This window comes from Protopterus annectens, chromosome 8.part0 (genome assembly GCF_019279795.1).
Source record: "Protopterus annectens isolate FY-2018-M chromosome 8.part0, PAN1.0, whole genome shotgun sequence".
Classification (NCBI taxonomy): Eukaryota; Metazoa; Chordata; order Ceratodontiformes; family Protopteridae; genus Protopterus; species Protopterus annectens.
In genome coordinates this window covers 1,165,235,669-1,165,253,168 of record NC_056741.1, presented here as the reverse complement: position 1 = coordinate 1,165,253,168, position 17,500 = coordinate 1,165,235,669, and the positions used below count along the sequence as shown (strand labels likewise).

Here is a 17,500-nt window from a genome sequence, read left to right as displayed (position 1 = left end):
ATAGATTCAATGGTAAGATACAACGTGGAATTAAATGACGTGATGGTAAGGAGGAGGCTGGACATCCTCTGTATCCAGGAAACAAAATGGAAGAGCAATGCAGCAAAGCCTCTTGGCTTGGGATCCAGAGTTTACTACTCAGGAGGACAGACTAGAAATAGTTTGGGAATTGTGGTGAGGGAGAAGCTTCAGAAGTAAGGGACATCATCAGTATTAATGACAAACTCTGACTCATGGCAAACAGATTCCAGAGTAAAAATAGGGCAGCATTCATAATAACACTGTATGCCCCAAAGTAGGGTTGTAACAGCAAAGAAAAGAGTACATTCAGGCAACAGCTGCAGGGACTTGCTAGATAAAGCAAGACAACATGAGTTGGTGTTGATAACGGGGGATGTAACATACATATCAATATTCACAGGAAGACAGGAGGGCTGTCTGGGTCCACATGGGTTGAAAAGCAGAAATAAAGACAATGCCATTCTAGACTTCTGTCTGGTTAAGCAAGACAGGCAGTCACAAGATTACATACAAGACCAGCAAATGTGCAATTCTTGCAGACAGGTTCCTATTAAGGGAAGGTCACTGGGTTAGAAACAGAGATTGTAAAGTCATCCCCAGTAAAACAGACAGCCCACAGCATAAACCTTACTGGCTGCCACAAACAGTTGTGAGCAGTGGTTAGAGAAGGATCTTAAGATCAACAGAGACTAGGCTGAAGACCAAGAAATTGACTAGACAGAGACAGACAGTGAGAGAGAAAGCACAAGAGTTCAAGGAAATGCTCTGGGCTCTAGTACCTTAGGAAGACAAGGAAATAGGTGGATGTGAAGAAGACTGGCAGTGCCTCAAACCAGCATGTAACAGGCCTAGAGAACAGATATACAGCCGAGCTAGGTATGGTACATAAGGAAAGCTGATTATGGAATGTAGGCATCCAGCAAGTCATCAAAAGAAAGGACGAGTGCAGGAAAAACTGGGAGACAGAAAAGAGGCCAGGCTAAGAAGGAATGTCGGTTGGCTAACAAAGTGGCTCCCTGAGCAGTTGCAATAGCAAAGAACACATCAGGAGAGATACTCTACCAGCTTCAGAAAAGTGATTCACCAGAGAGCACTAAAACATGTTGCAAGGCAGAAACAGAAAGATAAAGATGGCCATGAGACACATTTCATTAGGGATGCCACCAACAACCTGCTCATCAGTCCACAGGACATTAAAACAGATAAAAGGAGTACTTCTAGCAGCGTGTGTGTGAAGAAAACCCCACAGAAGCTGTATTGTCCCAGACACAGGGTACAAAAAAAAGAAAAAGAGGGGCCCACATTAGAAGTAGTAAGAACAGAAGTTAGGAAAATTAAGTCAGGGAAAGCGGCAGACTCAGATGAGGTCATGGCACATAGGATTAAAATGTTTGGCAATTTAGGGGAGACATGATTCCTGAGGGTTCATAACAGTATGAAAAGAAATGAGTATCCCAGATGATTGGAGAAATAAGTATTATAGTGCCACTGTACAAGAACAAATGACACATTCACAACTGTGGGCAGTGTAAAGGTATCAAACTCTAGTCACACTGCATGAAAGTTCTGGTGAGGGTGACTGATACATGAATATGCAGAGTTGTAGAAAATAAGATGACAGTTGAGCAGTTCAGATTCAGATCAGGATGCAGCACAACTGACACAGTGTTTGCAGTCAGACAGTTGAAACGAAGCTAAAGATGAGTAAAAAGAAACCAACTGGACATACCTAGACTTGAGAAAGCATATGGCAAGATGCCAAGAATGCTGATTTGGACAGTCCTGCAATGGTCCAAAGTCCTGGAAACACTGGTAGAATTAGTGCATGCCCAAGGACCCCCCCAATAACATAAGTAACAGTGTTCAGACTTGCAGAGGGGTTTCCCAGTGGGAGTAGGTTTGTATCATGGTTCAGTTCTAAGCCTACTGCTGTTCAAACTGGTGCTGGACTACATTAGGAAACAGGTCAGATGGAACAGATAAAAGTTACTGTATACAGACAAAGTGGTATTACAAGCAGACTCAAAAAGAATTTGAGCACATGAGGGTGGAATGGAACTGAAGGTACATGGGATGAAACTGAGTACAGGTAAGACAGTTGTAATGGCAGCAAATGGCAGAAAATCAGAAGAACCTGAATACAGAGATAAAAGGGAAGATACTTGAAACAGTTAACCTGTTCCACTATCTGTGACAGTTGGTTGAGGAGAAGGGAAGTCTAAACGCAGATGTCAAAGCTAGAACCAGAGTGACTGCAGCCACCTGGCACAATGTGTAAGGGGCAGTGTGTTTCAGAAGAGTGCCAAAGAAGTTGAAAAGTAAGGCGTATGAAACAGTGGTGTGACCAGTATTAATGCAGGATACAGAAACCTGGACAGTGAAAAACGAGCAGTTGAGGAAGCTAGAAGAGATGGAGATGAAGTGCCTGAAACACATGGTAGGCTTCATACTGTAGGAAAAGTGAACAAATCAGGACATCAGAGCAGACGTCCAAGTAGCTCCAACTGCTGAAAAGGTCAAATAAAACAGATTATGGTAGTTTGGGTCCATGTGCAGGAAAGCAGAAAGCAATCTGGTGAAGAAGACATGGGATAGACAGGAAGAAGGCAAGAGAAAACAAGGGTGTCCAAAGAGATGGATGGATGGAATATGTGAGAAACGAATTGCAACAGTCAAGGAATGACTACTGAAGAAGACAGCAGAGGCAACCAATCAAGAGAGAGCGAGAGAGATGACTACAACTGATGCAACACCTCAACCACATAGAGGAAATGGAGAAAAGGAGGCTAATTACTATAATGATGTGTGGGTGTAAATATGTATCTGTATATATATATATATATATATATATATATATATATGTATGTATGTATACAGAGAGAGAGAGAGAGACACGTGTGTGTGTGTGTGTATATATATATATATATATATATATATATATATATATATATATATATATATATATATATATCTTTTTTCACGCACGCGCACAGGCACACGCATATACACGCGCACACACACACATACACACATGCGCGCGCGCACACACACACACACACACACCCCTATACATATAGGATCATAGGAGGTTACTAGGCTAATGGCCCTGGGGCCCTTACAAGCCTAGCCAAGAGTTTATCACCAAAAAAGAAACCTCAGTCAACACCCATTACCTCTGTCAATGAGGGGAAAAAGGTGGAACCCCTGGGACAAATCTGTGGTTTCCCATCCACTCATCAAGGTTGCACTTGAACAGGGCCAGCAAGGTACTCTGTTTGACATGTATGGGACATCTATTCCAGAGACAGGACAGCCTGGAAGACAAACCTGTCTCTACAGCAAGTTTTTTTTGATGTTGCATATTAGATTTTGGCCTTTTGAGCGGGTATGTGCAAGGAGTTAAGACATATGGATATGGAGCAGCTCTAGTAGGGCAGGGTCCAATATTGGCTTGTAGGCAAGACCCAGATCACCTCTGAGCAATCTGTATGATACCAAGTAGAAAGACAGTGAATTGAGCCTGTCCACATAGGGCAGGTTTTGGAGGCCATGGATTCTCTTTGTGAGATATTTCTGTGGCCTTTCCAGTTGGTGCAGGTGTTTGCAGAGGTACATATCAAACAGAATGTTATACTCAATTATTGGCCTAATGAGGGAGGAGTACAGACAGTTAATAACCTACCCATTTCTGGATGCAAACCCTTTACTTATGAGATGAACCACGTTAAAGGCTTTTCTGACCAATGCTGCTACATGATGTTCATATGTGAGACTGTTGTCTCTCACCACAGGTTGTGTGCTTCGGGGATTGCCGTTAATGTGGTAATCAGTAGGGGCCATGTTTACGCCAATTGGTATGATAATGCATTTTTTGAATTTAACTTAAGGCCATGACTTTGACACCAGTCATTTGTTGCTGTGAGACTCTCCCGCAGTATGTTAACATCATCTGGGGAGTCAATGACAACATCCAGCTTACAGTCATCCACAAACTTGGTCAGCCACAGGCCTTTTGTCTTTGCCTAGACCTCTAAGAAGTAGATGCCAAACAGTAGGAGTCCAAGGAGAGATCCCTGGGAAACACCACTAGTGACAGGTCTGCTGTCAGGGGTGGTGGCGCCTATTTTGACCTTGTGGGTCCTATCAGTGAACCAGTTGGCCACCCATCTGACGAGATAGGGATTTACACCAAGTTGTGTTAGCTTTTCAATGATGCCAGAGTGTGGTATTGTGTCAAAGGCCTTGGCCAAGTCAAGGTAAGCTGTATGTACTAACTTTCCCTCATCCAGGGGCCTTGGTGACGGTCTCAAAGAAGTCAAACAAGTTCAACAGGTAAGATCTGCCCCTGACGAATCCGAACTGGGTGGGGTCAAGTGCTTGGAGATTGCCTATGTCCTTGTTTATGAGATCCATAATGCTCTCCATGGCTTTACATATCAGACTTGTCAAGCTAATGAGGTGATAGTTTCCTGGGTCAGTAGTGACACCACCTTTGTGCAAGGCGATGACAATGACAGTTCTCCACTCTGCTGGAATGAAGCTTGTAATTAAGCTGTGGTTGAATAGGGTTACTCAATGGCAAAGCTAGTTCTTGCTGGAGATTGTGCAGAATACAGCCTGGAATAATATCAGGTTCCATGGAAGCTGTGTTCTTTGCCTTGGAAAGGGTCTTTAACACTTGATCTATGGAGATACGAGATGCGGGGACAAGTATCAGGGATGTCAAATGTGCCTTTGGGGGGATAGGGGAGGTGATGTTTGCGCTGAACCTATCAGCTAGTAGATTGGCTAAGTCAAAAAATCAGTGTAAGTGGTACTGCTAAGTATTAATTTGGAAGAAACATGGGCTTTGCCATAGAGATTCCTGACATAACTGAAGACAGCTTTGTGGTTTCCCTTTTTTTCAGAGGCTAGTTTCAATTCATAACTGGCTTTGGCGGTTTTCACTAGTGATCTAATTTGCTTGTTGAGGCGGAGGAGGGAGTTTTTCCAATTTCAAACTTGTTCCTTTTTAACCTTGGACAACAGCATCTTCCTTTTGTTGTAAAGCCTATTGATAGAGGATGTTCATAGGTAACTAGGTTGACTTCATCAACCTGCCTGCCTTACCAGGCTATACCTCATTCCACACTTTCCGACCCCAAAATGAGGTCAGAAAGACTAAGGGTGGTGGAGTCTCTACCTCATGACCACCAGACAGGTTTGTGTTTCCTTTAGGAGCAGGTTTTAGTTCCGTTGGTTATGGCTGAGTCGATGCAGTTGTACAGGTGCTTGTATACTGCACTGGCATACTGTTCAACATAGTTGTCTGCATCCTCTGAGGGTGGTGGTGGTGTGCAGCTACTGATACCCTCCCTTAGAAGGTTGTAGTCAGCTTTTCAGAAGGTTTTATAGCCTGGTTATGGCTGGGGGGGTTGGGTGGCACAGAAACTTCGAATGAGACAGATTGATGAACTGATCTCACAAGGGAAAAACATACTATGCAGCTGTCACCCATGTTGGTGAGAAAAATATCCAGAATGTTATCTCCCCTTGTGGGGAATGAGACGAGCTGGTCTACTGCATTAGAATTGAAGTCAAGGAATCGTTGGGTGAGTGCCATTAGTGCAGGAATAGTTCACACGGTCTACGGTGGGTTAGTCGAAGTCACCAAGGATCAGGGTGTTAGTGATAGAGTCAAGTAGGTTCACGTAGGAGGAGTGGGTGTCCTGAGTCATGGAAGGGGGTCTTATAGCTGGCTATAACTTGGATGGGTGTCTTGTTAACTGTCAGTTGCACCTGGAGTAATTCCAGTGCATCATGCTGGCAAACCAGTCTGGAGGTGTGCATGTCCTTACTGAAGACAGAGTCTCCACCACCCTTAGTCTTTCCGACCTCATTTTGGGGTCAGAAAGTGTGGAATGAGGTATAGCCTGGCAAGGCAAGGGTGCTATACTCATCCCTGAACGGAGTTTCAGTGACTGCACAGACATCGGCATCTTACAGTGTGAGGACAGCCTCCAGTGAGTGCATTTCCAGGTTAAGGTCCTAGTGTTAAGCAGCATGATCTCCAGTTTGCTTTTTGACAGATCTTTTATGTTGGAAAATTTGTCTGTGGGACATAGCCTAAAAAAGGCACAATGGGTGAGGCAAGAACCTTGTCCAGGATCAGGAATTCCAAGGGTGACAGGTGGAGGCGATCTCTGACAAAGCATCAAGGCTGGTCAACTATGTCATTCCAGGCAGATAGATAATGGATTCCCTTCGAAAGACACCAGAAACTAAGCCAATTGTTGAAGTCAATTATTTTTCGTTGGTACTGTGGTATCATTCTTGGTGAAGGTAGGATGCTGCTTAGGGCTAGGGTCATATCTGCCTGGGACACATACTTTAAGAGCTCAATCATGTCTCTCTTCATATTGTCCACAGAGGTAGATCTCAAATCATTCACCCCAACATGGACAATCACAGAATCATACTTCTACTTGTTGTGGAGAGACTTAAGTGCGTGTGTGATGTGGCGAATTTGGCACCTGACTGACAACTGACTGTGACCTTTTCCTTGTCAAGCCTGGTGAGGGGGACATCAGTATGTTGCACTACTGAGTCACCAATGACTAGTATGTTTGGCTTATTGTTATGTCTTATGAGCTACATTGGTTTATTGTTATGCCTAATGGGCTGTGTGTCTGTGAGACACTGGTGTGTTCTCTACGGTGTGTGATATGTGTGGTATTGTGTGTGTATGGAATGTTTGTGAGTGTGTTTTGGGGGTCTCTGCTGTTTAGGTAGGTTTTTATTGAGGATCACTACATAGGTGGGTGTGTATTGTCCTTGGCTATGTGATGTGGGTGGTGTGGCATTTGCACCGACAATCTCCTCTTTGTCAGGAGTACTGACTGTGGCACAAGACAGCATGGATTCCACGTTACTAATGTAGACGCATTTCTTGCAAGTAGAAGAATTATGTGCTAGGAGAAGAGTAATGTCTGTGAACATGAGGCAGCTGCTACACTGTCTCAGTATGCCCATGTCAGCCAGGCAGGTGGGAATTGTCCAGACATAGTGTTCTGAATACCTGGAGGACTAATGGAAAGCGGGTTTAGATAAGAGTTTGTCCACAAGAATGTAGACCACAAAAACCTTACCTGTAAAATAACTAGCCTGAAGCATAAGTGCTAAAACCAAAACTAAGATGCTTAGAATAGCAGATAAATTTAATCAGGCTACTAACAAGCAGCAATAAATAAAGAATAAGAGTACTTAAACACTTAAGAGCACACAGAACAGCAAAATAAGGTAAAAAAGTAAGTAGAAAACAGTTGCAGTAACAGCAGCTGAATAAAGTGTATTTTTTTTTGTTACACACACACACATATATATATATATACATATATATATATATATACATCTAATCTATACATCTATATCTAATCTATATTTATATCTTTATATCTATACATATATACATATATATATATATATATATATATATATATATATATATATATATATATATATATATATATATATATATATATACATATATATATATATATATATACATATATATATATATATATATATATATATATATATATATATATATATATACATATATATATATATATATATATATATATATATATATATATATATATATATATATATATATATATATATATATATATATATATATATATATATATATATATATATCTATATATATACACACACATATAAGGGTTTTGTCCTAATGGCCAACTGTGTGTTTGGTCGACAGCTGTTTAGTCAACCGTTTATGACTGACTAAGGAGCTGGCTGACCGGTATCCAAAACTGAACAATTCAAGAGATTACAGAATATGCCCTTACCCAGTGTTTGTGCGATCTGAAAGTTAATATTGGGGTGGGTGCAAAATTACATTTTTCTTTTTTGTTGTTTGTTTGTGAAACTTTGCATGCCTTGAGACTATTTCTCTGCGCATGTATAGTTGCTGTTGACAAGGGCATTTTCCACATTATTGTGTGACATTGGGTTTATCTGGTATATAGTAATATACACACATGTATACAGTTATATTTTTTATTATTATTTATACTTTTTTTGTGACGGGGGTAAGACCCCCACACCAGACTTGCTAATTATATATACCAGCTCTGTGATCGCAGTACAGCAGAGAAAGGGCAGATTCCCCAACTCCTGTTATACCTCAATCTCTCACTGAAAAAAAAAAGTCAGCATGTGTGATTAGCTGATTTTCAATCATGCATACTGCCTTTTTTCCCTTTAATTAAATAAACCATCCCATAGATCTAGGTATCTACAAAAACACACACACGCACACTCACACACACGCACACGTGCGCGCACACTCACGCGCACACACACACACACACACACACACACACACACACACACACACACACACACACACAGCTGACATTCATTTTTAAAATAATGATATAACAAACACCTCCTCAGCTTGCCCCCAAACTATTCATGAAACTCTCCACCTATTCATAAAGTTCATCAGGGAGCCGTAGTGTTAGATGGACTTGCCAGCTGCCTAGTTTGCCTAGACACTGCCTTCTTTCAACGAGTTCCTAAAGCTAAGATGCCCTATCTCTCAACTCATATCACAACTCCAAAATTCAGACTCCTTATGTTGCTCGCCTTAAATAAAAGGCAGTATTGAAATATGTCTGTTTCTTACCCCTTTGTATTATTTCCTACCTCCCACTTGCATACTCTACTTTTGTTGTACAATGGACACATGTGCAAATTTGCATTTTGCAGTGACTTCTTCTTAATTTGCAAATTTTCTTGTATATAATTCTGAAATCTTGGAATGACTTACCATTTGGTTTTATTTCTTTATGCCTTAGTATTTCCATTTTCTTAAGTACTGTACAGTACAATGGGCATATACATTTTGCTTCTTTGTATTTTACTACTACAATATTGTACAGGAGTCTGATGCAGTAAAACTACTTTAGCAAAACAATGCCTAAAAATGCTATGTTTAATTTCTACAAAAATACTGTATATTTCTGTAGTTGTGCAGTGGCGTGGGGGGGTGGCATAATGGTTAAGGTGTTGACCTTACATATGCAAAATACAGAGTTTGATTCACAAATGAGGGTAATTAGCTAGGCTTAAAATGGCCCATGAGGGCATCTAGCCTAGATCTATGAACCTATGAAACAGTGTATCTGGCTTTGTTTACGTCCCCATTTAACAAACAGCTTCCTAGAGCTGTCCAAGCACTGTACTGCAATGTATTGCAACTGGTGACTGCAGCTGCTGCTTCCAATACTTCTGTTTAGCCCTTGCAACAGGTTGCTTAAAATTTCACACACACATAGCCTAACAAAATGGATATATGCAAGTCAAATAATTTGTGTAGAGAGACAATAAACTAAGGTATCGAAAACCAAAAGGCTTGACAAACATAATACAAATTAAATTGTGTCTCCCATCTATTCATTTAGTCAATAACTATCATAATCTACACGGCTGACGCATGTCCGAAAAGTACAGTTCATTTGTCTTCAAAAGAAAGGATATCCTAAAAGCTGATCATTTTTGTTTTGTTGACCACCTCCCAAAAGAATACTCACAAAATAATATGGAAGTGATGGAAATGCATTTTGAGGTGACTGGCCTATCCCTTCAGAAGTACAACAAGCACTCATATTTCAAACAGCATTTTACATAAACATTAAAAACAGAATCTGTCCTATTAGATGAAAACTGACCTGGTGTCATCAAAGAAGGCAATCTTCAAGACCTGGATGTCTACATCAGTGTGTGCTTTAGCCATCACCATCACCTCTCCTGAACGTTTCACTTCTGATGTATTCCACACGACTACCATCTGAAAGTGAATAAAAGAAAGTATAGTTGTGTAAGTAAATTTACAGTAACAGTAGATGTTTGATTGACCAATGTTGCAATAGCCTTAGCTATACGGGTTATATCCTGGTACATAATTTGGAACATGTCCCCCAACAGGATGCACACCTCCACTCAGACAGGAAAGCCTTAAATGGCAATTACTTGAATGCCACCCAGTACACCAAAAATCCAGGTCTAGTGTTTTTATATACTGATGACCAACAATCAATACAACAGCCCCCCCCCAAGATGAGCATGCTCATTGTCCTTCCAGCTCCATCAAGCACCCAAGCTGCAAAGTGAACCGAGGTCACCTTAGCTTGGCTTTATCCATCAATGCCACTGGCTTAAAGTCTGCTGTATCAAGAAGGTACCCTTTCCCATGATGCGTGAATTAATTTTACATTGCCTTGTCAGTTTAGCTTTTTAGCATTGACCATACTGTTTCCTCTGTGCATTCCTTTCCAGCTCTGATGGAACAAATTAAATAACTTAGAATCACACTAATTACTAGCTAATAGAGCCTGCATCAAAACACTAGCACCAGATTTTCAGCCATCAGAAATGAAAGTTCAGTAGATTCACTCATAAAGGAAATATTTACTGTACATCATGGGCAGTAGGAGCCTTATCCATGGCAGAGTGGAAATGTCACAATATACAAACTGACTAGGTTATGAAAGTAATGAACAGGCACTGAAGAAGCCCTAACTATGACATGCCTAGATTTCACCAAGGCATTTTATGTAGTCTAATGAAAAAGGATTCAAATAAAAGCTTGACAGTGTCAGTTTTTAAGGTAATACCTTGGGTAAAAATTTGCTGGTAAGTAGCTACACAAATGTTATTACAAAAACAAACCACAGTGAAGGTAAGGAAGATATGAATGGTGGATATACCACAAAGTTCATTTCTGGATCTCATTGGGTATATCAGTGGACACATGGAATAAAAAGATTGTAAAGTATATCTCTTTGAAGATTACACAAATATCTACAAGAAGTTCTCCACAAAGGATAATATGAATAGGATAAGAAGAGGCATATGAAGGTTAGGAGAATTGGTATATCAGGTTGGGAGGGTGGCCTAATGGTTAAGGTGCCTGCTTTACAAGCACAAGGTGCAGGGTTTGAGTCTCACAAGGGATAATTGGCTAGGCTCGCAAGGGCAGGTAGCTTAGTACAAACCTATGAATCACAATGAACCACAGTATTACTTCCATTTTTATTTTCATTTATACTCATTACCATCATTGGCAGGTCACAGGGATGAATGAAAAGATGCACAGCACATAATTTTATTTTTAAAGAAGGGCTCAGTAACTTCTAAAATTAGTGGCATTGTTCCTCTACATAGTTATTTAACATTGCTGAAAAAAATTATATGGATTAAGCCGTCAGTAAAGGAAAAGAACACATACAAGCTACTACATATTAAAACAGCAATGGCCTGAAAATTAAAAATCCTTTTCTTCTACTATGAAGCCTCTCAAAAGAGTACTGCTTAAGAAGCCACCATGATTTCAGCATGCATACTTCCCTTCCCGGGTTCACTCAGTGACACGGAAGTATATGCACTTCCCTGCCACTGAGTGAAACAGAACTTCAAAAATGACACAGATCACTATTGATATCAGTTGTGCTGACAACAGTTTGATTTTCTATCACTATAAATGTAGGGGGATGGCCTCACACCTATGTTTCTAAACCTCTGTGACATCTTCAGCACTCATCCAGCTTGTGTTATCAACCTGACACTAACAGGATCTTCCTTGACCTATGGAAAGTGTCCAAAGTTTATAATCTACTGCATCTTACTTCTTACTTAACCATTTTATTCTTTTTCCTCTCGTCAAATATACTCTACTGGGCCATTTCATTGTCGAATCTAAACCTTTTGAACCTGAAATTACCAGCAACACTGTTTTCAAAAAATAAATAATAGAAGCTTTGCCACCTCCCTCTGCTTTACTAGCTCAATTCTCCACAGCATATGTATCAGGGTAAGCTACCCGGGACAGTTTGCCAATCTGTTGAAATTATCTAACTCAGAAGAACACCCCAAAATTCTACTGGAACGCAAAGGATACATCATCACTGCATCAAGTATTACACGGATCAGTAGTTACTTCAATAGATGCTCTTTCTAATAACTCTCAGATTCAGAACATACTGACCCTGATGTGCTTCAAGGTTCAGTCCTATGCATCCTGACATTTCACTGTTAATGCATTCAAGATTACTCTTCCTTATATCTCAGCCTTGGTCTATGCTGCCAAAATGATAATCAGGGCTGTCAATCCTTCATGCAGAGTAATAAGTGCTACCTTAGAAACATACCTCATGGAACTACATTTCTGGCTACAAAGTACTGAAACTGAAAGCTAGCAAAATGGAGGACAAAACAGTTTTGACTGTGAAGTGGCTGACTCATATTCCACAGGCTTAGTATCATTGCCACATGGAGGTTCCCTATGTCCTCTGACACAATATACTTTGAGTACCATATTAATTATAAATGTGCCTTCTAGACTCTCCAAAATGGAATTTTGTTCAATCTTAAAAGTTTCTTAGCAAATGAACATAAATGTCACCATTTCAAACTCTCAAAGCAAGATATAGGAAAGTGAATATTTATCAGAATTCCAGGATACAGATTACCAAACAATTGGCAGATCCTGTATTACATGACAGGCATCAGATTTTGCTAAATAAAATCATCAAGTTCACGCATCAATCAAGTTTTGAACAGCAAACTTCTGCTCTCATTAAAGACTAGTTATCCTACATCATACCAACCTCATAAAAATTCTTAGCCTCTGCATTATTAGCATACAATATTTCAACTATCACATTTGCAGTCCCTCCTTAAGCTCTCACAAAGTTTAAAACATTAGTATGCAACCCACCTACAGGGTACTCTGTCAGAAATGTTGGGGAATCAAATTACTGCAATTAAGGAAATGATTACTTTGAGCTGGGATATAGAAACTGAACTTCCTACACATAATCAGGCCTAAGCTTAATGCTACTGGGCATATGAAGTGTTTTTGTTCTAATTTATGAGAACACTCATACATCTACCTACCTAACCGAATAAACTACCTGAAACTTCAACAAAGTTATCTTTATTCCTCCCACAGGGAGAGTATTAAAGAGAGTCTCCTAGATCTGCAAGATGAACTGATTTTTATCTGGACTAATCCTTTGCACTCTGTTTCTTGTTAGTGCTGTTACCTTCTGGGTCACTGGTGGGATACCAGACTTGACCCCAACCTTCTGGATTACCTCTGTTTCCTCATTATTGTAACTGGGAAAAAAGACCAGCAAATTAATACTTTGGTTAAGTACAGCTTCTGAAACAACCTTTGGCAAAAACGAGTAGTTGCTTCATAATAAAACTGTCTTTATGAAAAGCCAGGTATGGTAGTTGAGAAGACAGAACCTGGAGTTCATTTATTCATCTAGCTGAAGCAATGGCAACTAGAAAAATGGTTTTCCATGACAAGAATGTTACGTCCACTTTGGCTGTCAGTTCGAAGTGGGAGTGAGGCAAAGCCTGTACAAGCATAGTAAGATCCCAAGGGGGAGTGGGATCCTTAATAGGAGATCCAGGTTGGAAGGTACCCTGAAGAAAGGCATTACATAATTTGAGGGAGGCAAAGAAGAAGTGATGTTTTCCAGTGTGAAGGTTTGAAATTGCTGCTAGTTGCTTCTTGATGGTGGAATAACTGGCTCCACTGTGAAAAAATGAGGTGAGGAAATGCAGAACCACAGGTATGGGGGCTGAAAATGGGTCCAAATATCTTTCATGAGCCCAAATAATAAAAAAAAAAAATTTTCATTTGCTCTTGCATATCTTTCTGGCTGCGGTCTTTTGAGAAGAAGTGAGAATGTGAAGGACCAGGGAAGAGAGCCTAGACTGCATTAGCCACCATTGGAAGTATAGAAACCATGCATGATCCTGAGGGCTTGAATGTCTAGGTGAGGCTGGATGAACTGATGAGACAAATGATCTGGAATCTGGTCCAGAAATCATGGCAGGTGTATTAAAGTGATGCCAAAGAAAAGGGAACCACAACTGTTGAGGCCAGAATGGGACAATGAAAATTATCTTGTTCTTTCATTGGTATGCTTTCTGGAGGAACACTGGGATAAGGGGACTCAATGGATATAAATAAAGGAGACGGGGGGAACGACCATCGTGGAGAAGGGTGTTTCTCGGTGTCATAGGTTCATAGGTGTTTACTAGGCTAATGATGACAAGGGCCTTTTTAAGCCTAGCCATACATCCCAAATATCTGACAAGTTCTGATACCCTTGAAAACTGTAAGCATAGGCCTGGGAGATGAACCATTTACAGGTTACCTGTTTTCATTAGAGACATAGGTGCCAAACCAGGGATGAATTTCTGGTTTCCCATCCAACTGTCCAAGTTTCACTTGAATTGGGTTAGGGAAGAACTCTACTTCACACGGATGGGGAGCCTGTTCCATAGACGGGGTAGTCTCTGGGATACATACCTATATCTCCAGCAGGTTCTATTTATATCACAGGCAATGTTTAAGTGTTTAGAATGGGTAATTATGGTACTGCTTGTTTGGTGGATATGCAGGAGGGTCCATCACAGTGGGGGGTCTGACAACCTCCTGTATGCCAGGCATAAATCTCCACTCAAAAGGCTATAGGACACAGAATACAGGGATAGGAACTTGAGGTGGGCTAGACAGGACATGTTACTTGCACCCTGCATTCTTTTAGTAAGGAACCTCTGTGGACGTTCCAGTTGTTGGACATGCCTGGTTAGGTACATACCAAAGGGGGCACTGTACTCAATGACAGATCTGATGAATGCCAAATACAGTGGAACAATGACTTCCTTGGACTTTGATACCATACCTTTGTTTATAAGTTGTGCAACATAGAATGATTTCCTCACTACTGTAGACACATGATGGTCAAAGGCTAGATTACTATCTATGTGTGAGTCTATATCACGTCACTGGACAATGAAAACAGCGAACACTCTTCATCGATCAATAATATTGAAAGGAGAAAAAAAGCGAAGTCACGGAACATTGATTTTTTTTCCCAGGGAAAACCATCGGTGGGCCGCCTTAGCCATTTCCTCCACTATGGTGCGATCTCAGAGTTGGTATAGTTAAGTAGGGGGGGTATGCAGGCATAGCCCCCCACTTTGGGGGGGTGTGGGGGTGACCCCCCCCCCACTTCATTTTGTGTTTAAACCTTTTTTTTTTTTTTTTTTTTTGCGGAGCAGCAAATTTTTTCTCCGGGACATATGGGTTTGTACCTAACCTCTTGAGTTTGTCAACAATGCCTGAGTGAGGTATTGTGTCAAATGTCTTGACGAGGTCCATGTAGGCAGTGTGAATGATTTTGCCCTCATCCATGGCTTTGGTGACCTTCTCAAAGAAGTCCACTAGATTGAGTAGGCATGATCTGCCCTTGCTGAAACCACACTGGGTTGGGTCCAGTGTCTGGAGATTTACTACATCTCTATTGATCATCTCCATGATAATTCTTACCATGGCTTTATACACATGACTACTTTATACACATGACTAGTGAGACTTATGGGTCTGCAGTTTCCAGGGTCTGTAGATGGCCCATCTTTGTGCAGAGGGATGACGGTTGCCTTTCTCTATTCATGCTGCCCCCCCCCCCCACACCCGGAGGGATAAGGGCAAAATAACCTGCTGCATTTGAAGTTGTGAGGAGAGAAAAATAGATTGCAGCATGGTTGGCTCCAATGGCAAAATATCTGCTTCACCACTGCTGAAGTAAGAGACCACTTGTGAGGTACTACAATAAATCTGCTCAGTTTGTCCATTAAGCTAAAGCAAAAAACAACAAAACAGATAGAAAAATGCTTAATTTATTCACAAGCTAAGATAAAGCTTTCGGGAAACACCCTTCATCACTATATAGAATCCATTTTAAAATTCACCTTTTATACCATAATGATGTAAAGTTTATGACACAACCAACCAATAAAAATCAACACATATGACAACCAACAAAAATCAACACATATAGTACAACCAACCAATAAAAATGGCTGTTGTTCTGTGAGAGATTTGGACGTTGGCTGTTGCAGTTTGTCCATTAAGACATTGTACTTCCCCGCACTGTGTGTTGTAATTAGAAAGCAGTTTGAAGAGATTGCCCACTGTCACACTCCGATTGCTTCTTAATACAAGGGGTAAGAACGAGTTCAACCCTTTTTGTTGATGTACCAAACCACTGAAATGTTGCCCATCTGTATAGCAATTATCCCCAGAAGGAGAACATCCTGGAATACTTGCAGTGCTAGGAGGACTGCTCTCATCGCTAGAATGCTAATGGCTTCTGAAGGAAACCACGTTCCTTGAAACTGTCTATCTTAAATAGTGGCCCCCACCTCACCCCAGATGGGAAGCGTCTATGGTGATTGTGGCCTTTGGTAACAGCAGAACAAAGGGACATTCCTGACACTCCTCTGGTGATTATCCACTAGGTTACATGTTTCCTGCAAATACTGGTGATCCCGATGGGGAAATTCATGGAGGGTCACCTTACTGTCTACTGTACTGCCAAAGTTGACTAAAGTACTCTCATAAACCTCACCAGTGGGACAAGAGTAACTGCATCAGGCACGGATCCCAAGAGTTGCAAAATCAACCTGGCAGGGAGTGACTGAACAGACAGAAATTTCAAGGCTTGATTTTGTACAATGGACAGTCTTGGCTGTGGTAGTCTTGCTATCTGGCAGACAGTGTCTAAATGTGTATCTATGAACTCTGGGACTTCTGTAGGGAAAAAGTTGTGACTTGCTGTAATTAACCGTGATGCCCAGATTGCAGTAGAGGTGGGGCAAGTAATCTCTGGCATGAATTGAAAGATGCTTGGTGGGGGCGGTGAGGAGCCATTAATCAAGGGAGGGAAACACTCGGAATCCTAGCAGTCTCAAGGGAGCTACAAACCACTTGAACAGCCGGGGGGAGGGGGCTGCGGTGAGGCCAAAGGGCAGGGCTCTGAACTGAGAATGACTGACTCCCAGCTGGAAGTGAAGAAATCTCTGGCACCATCTGTCCATTCTGACATGATAGTATGCATCCTGAAGGTCTTTCACACACATGTAATTGTCCATCCACAACAGCAGAAGAGTGGACTGAACCATGACCATTAGAAATTGAGTGTGTGACAGGTCTGAGTAGCTTAGGTCCAAGATTGGCCTGAGCTCCCCATTTTTCTTTGTCCCAAAAAGAATCTCAAATAAGTTCCAAATCCTTGCCAAATTGGTGAGATATTTTAGATGACTATTAATTAGCAGCTTTTGGATTTCTAATGCTGCATCTTTTCTCTGATGGGGTGGCACATTAAGTAACTTCTTTGATACAATTGCTGGAAGCTGGGAAAATTGAATAAAGTAGCCCCTGGTGATAAGTGACTGTACCCAGACATCTTTGCTGATGGACATCCAAGCCTCCAGGTACACAGACAAGTGCCCCCAGACTGCCTTCACAGTGCAGCAGCTGGGCAATCCCTCAGAAGCACTGGTAAGGCTTTCTGGAGAGCAAACCACTGAAACCTTGATTCTA

The 17,500-nt window shown here is 41.1% G+C and overlaps 1 protein-coding gene across 1 annotated transcript in view; it reads right to left on the bottom strand.

The window, feature by feature from the left end:
• WDR90 (WD repeat domain 90) overlaps positions 1–17,500 on the bottom strand; it is a 1,773,335-nt gene that overhangs the window by 1,115,259 nt on the left and 640,576 nt on the right. The window contains exon 15 of the mRNA XM_044079383.1: positions 9,762–9,880. Coding sequence (XP_043935318.1) covers positions 9,762–9,880 — 119 coding nt within the window. The remainder of the gene's footprint in view (positions 1–9,761; positions 9,881–17,500) is intronic.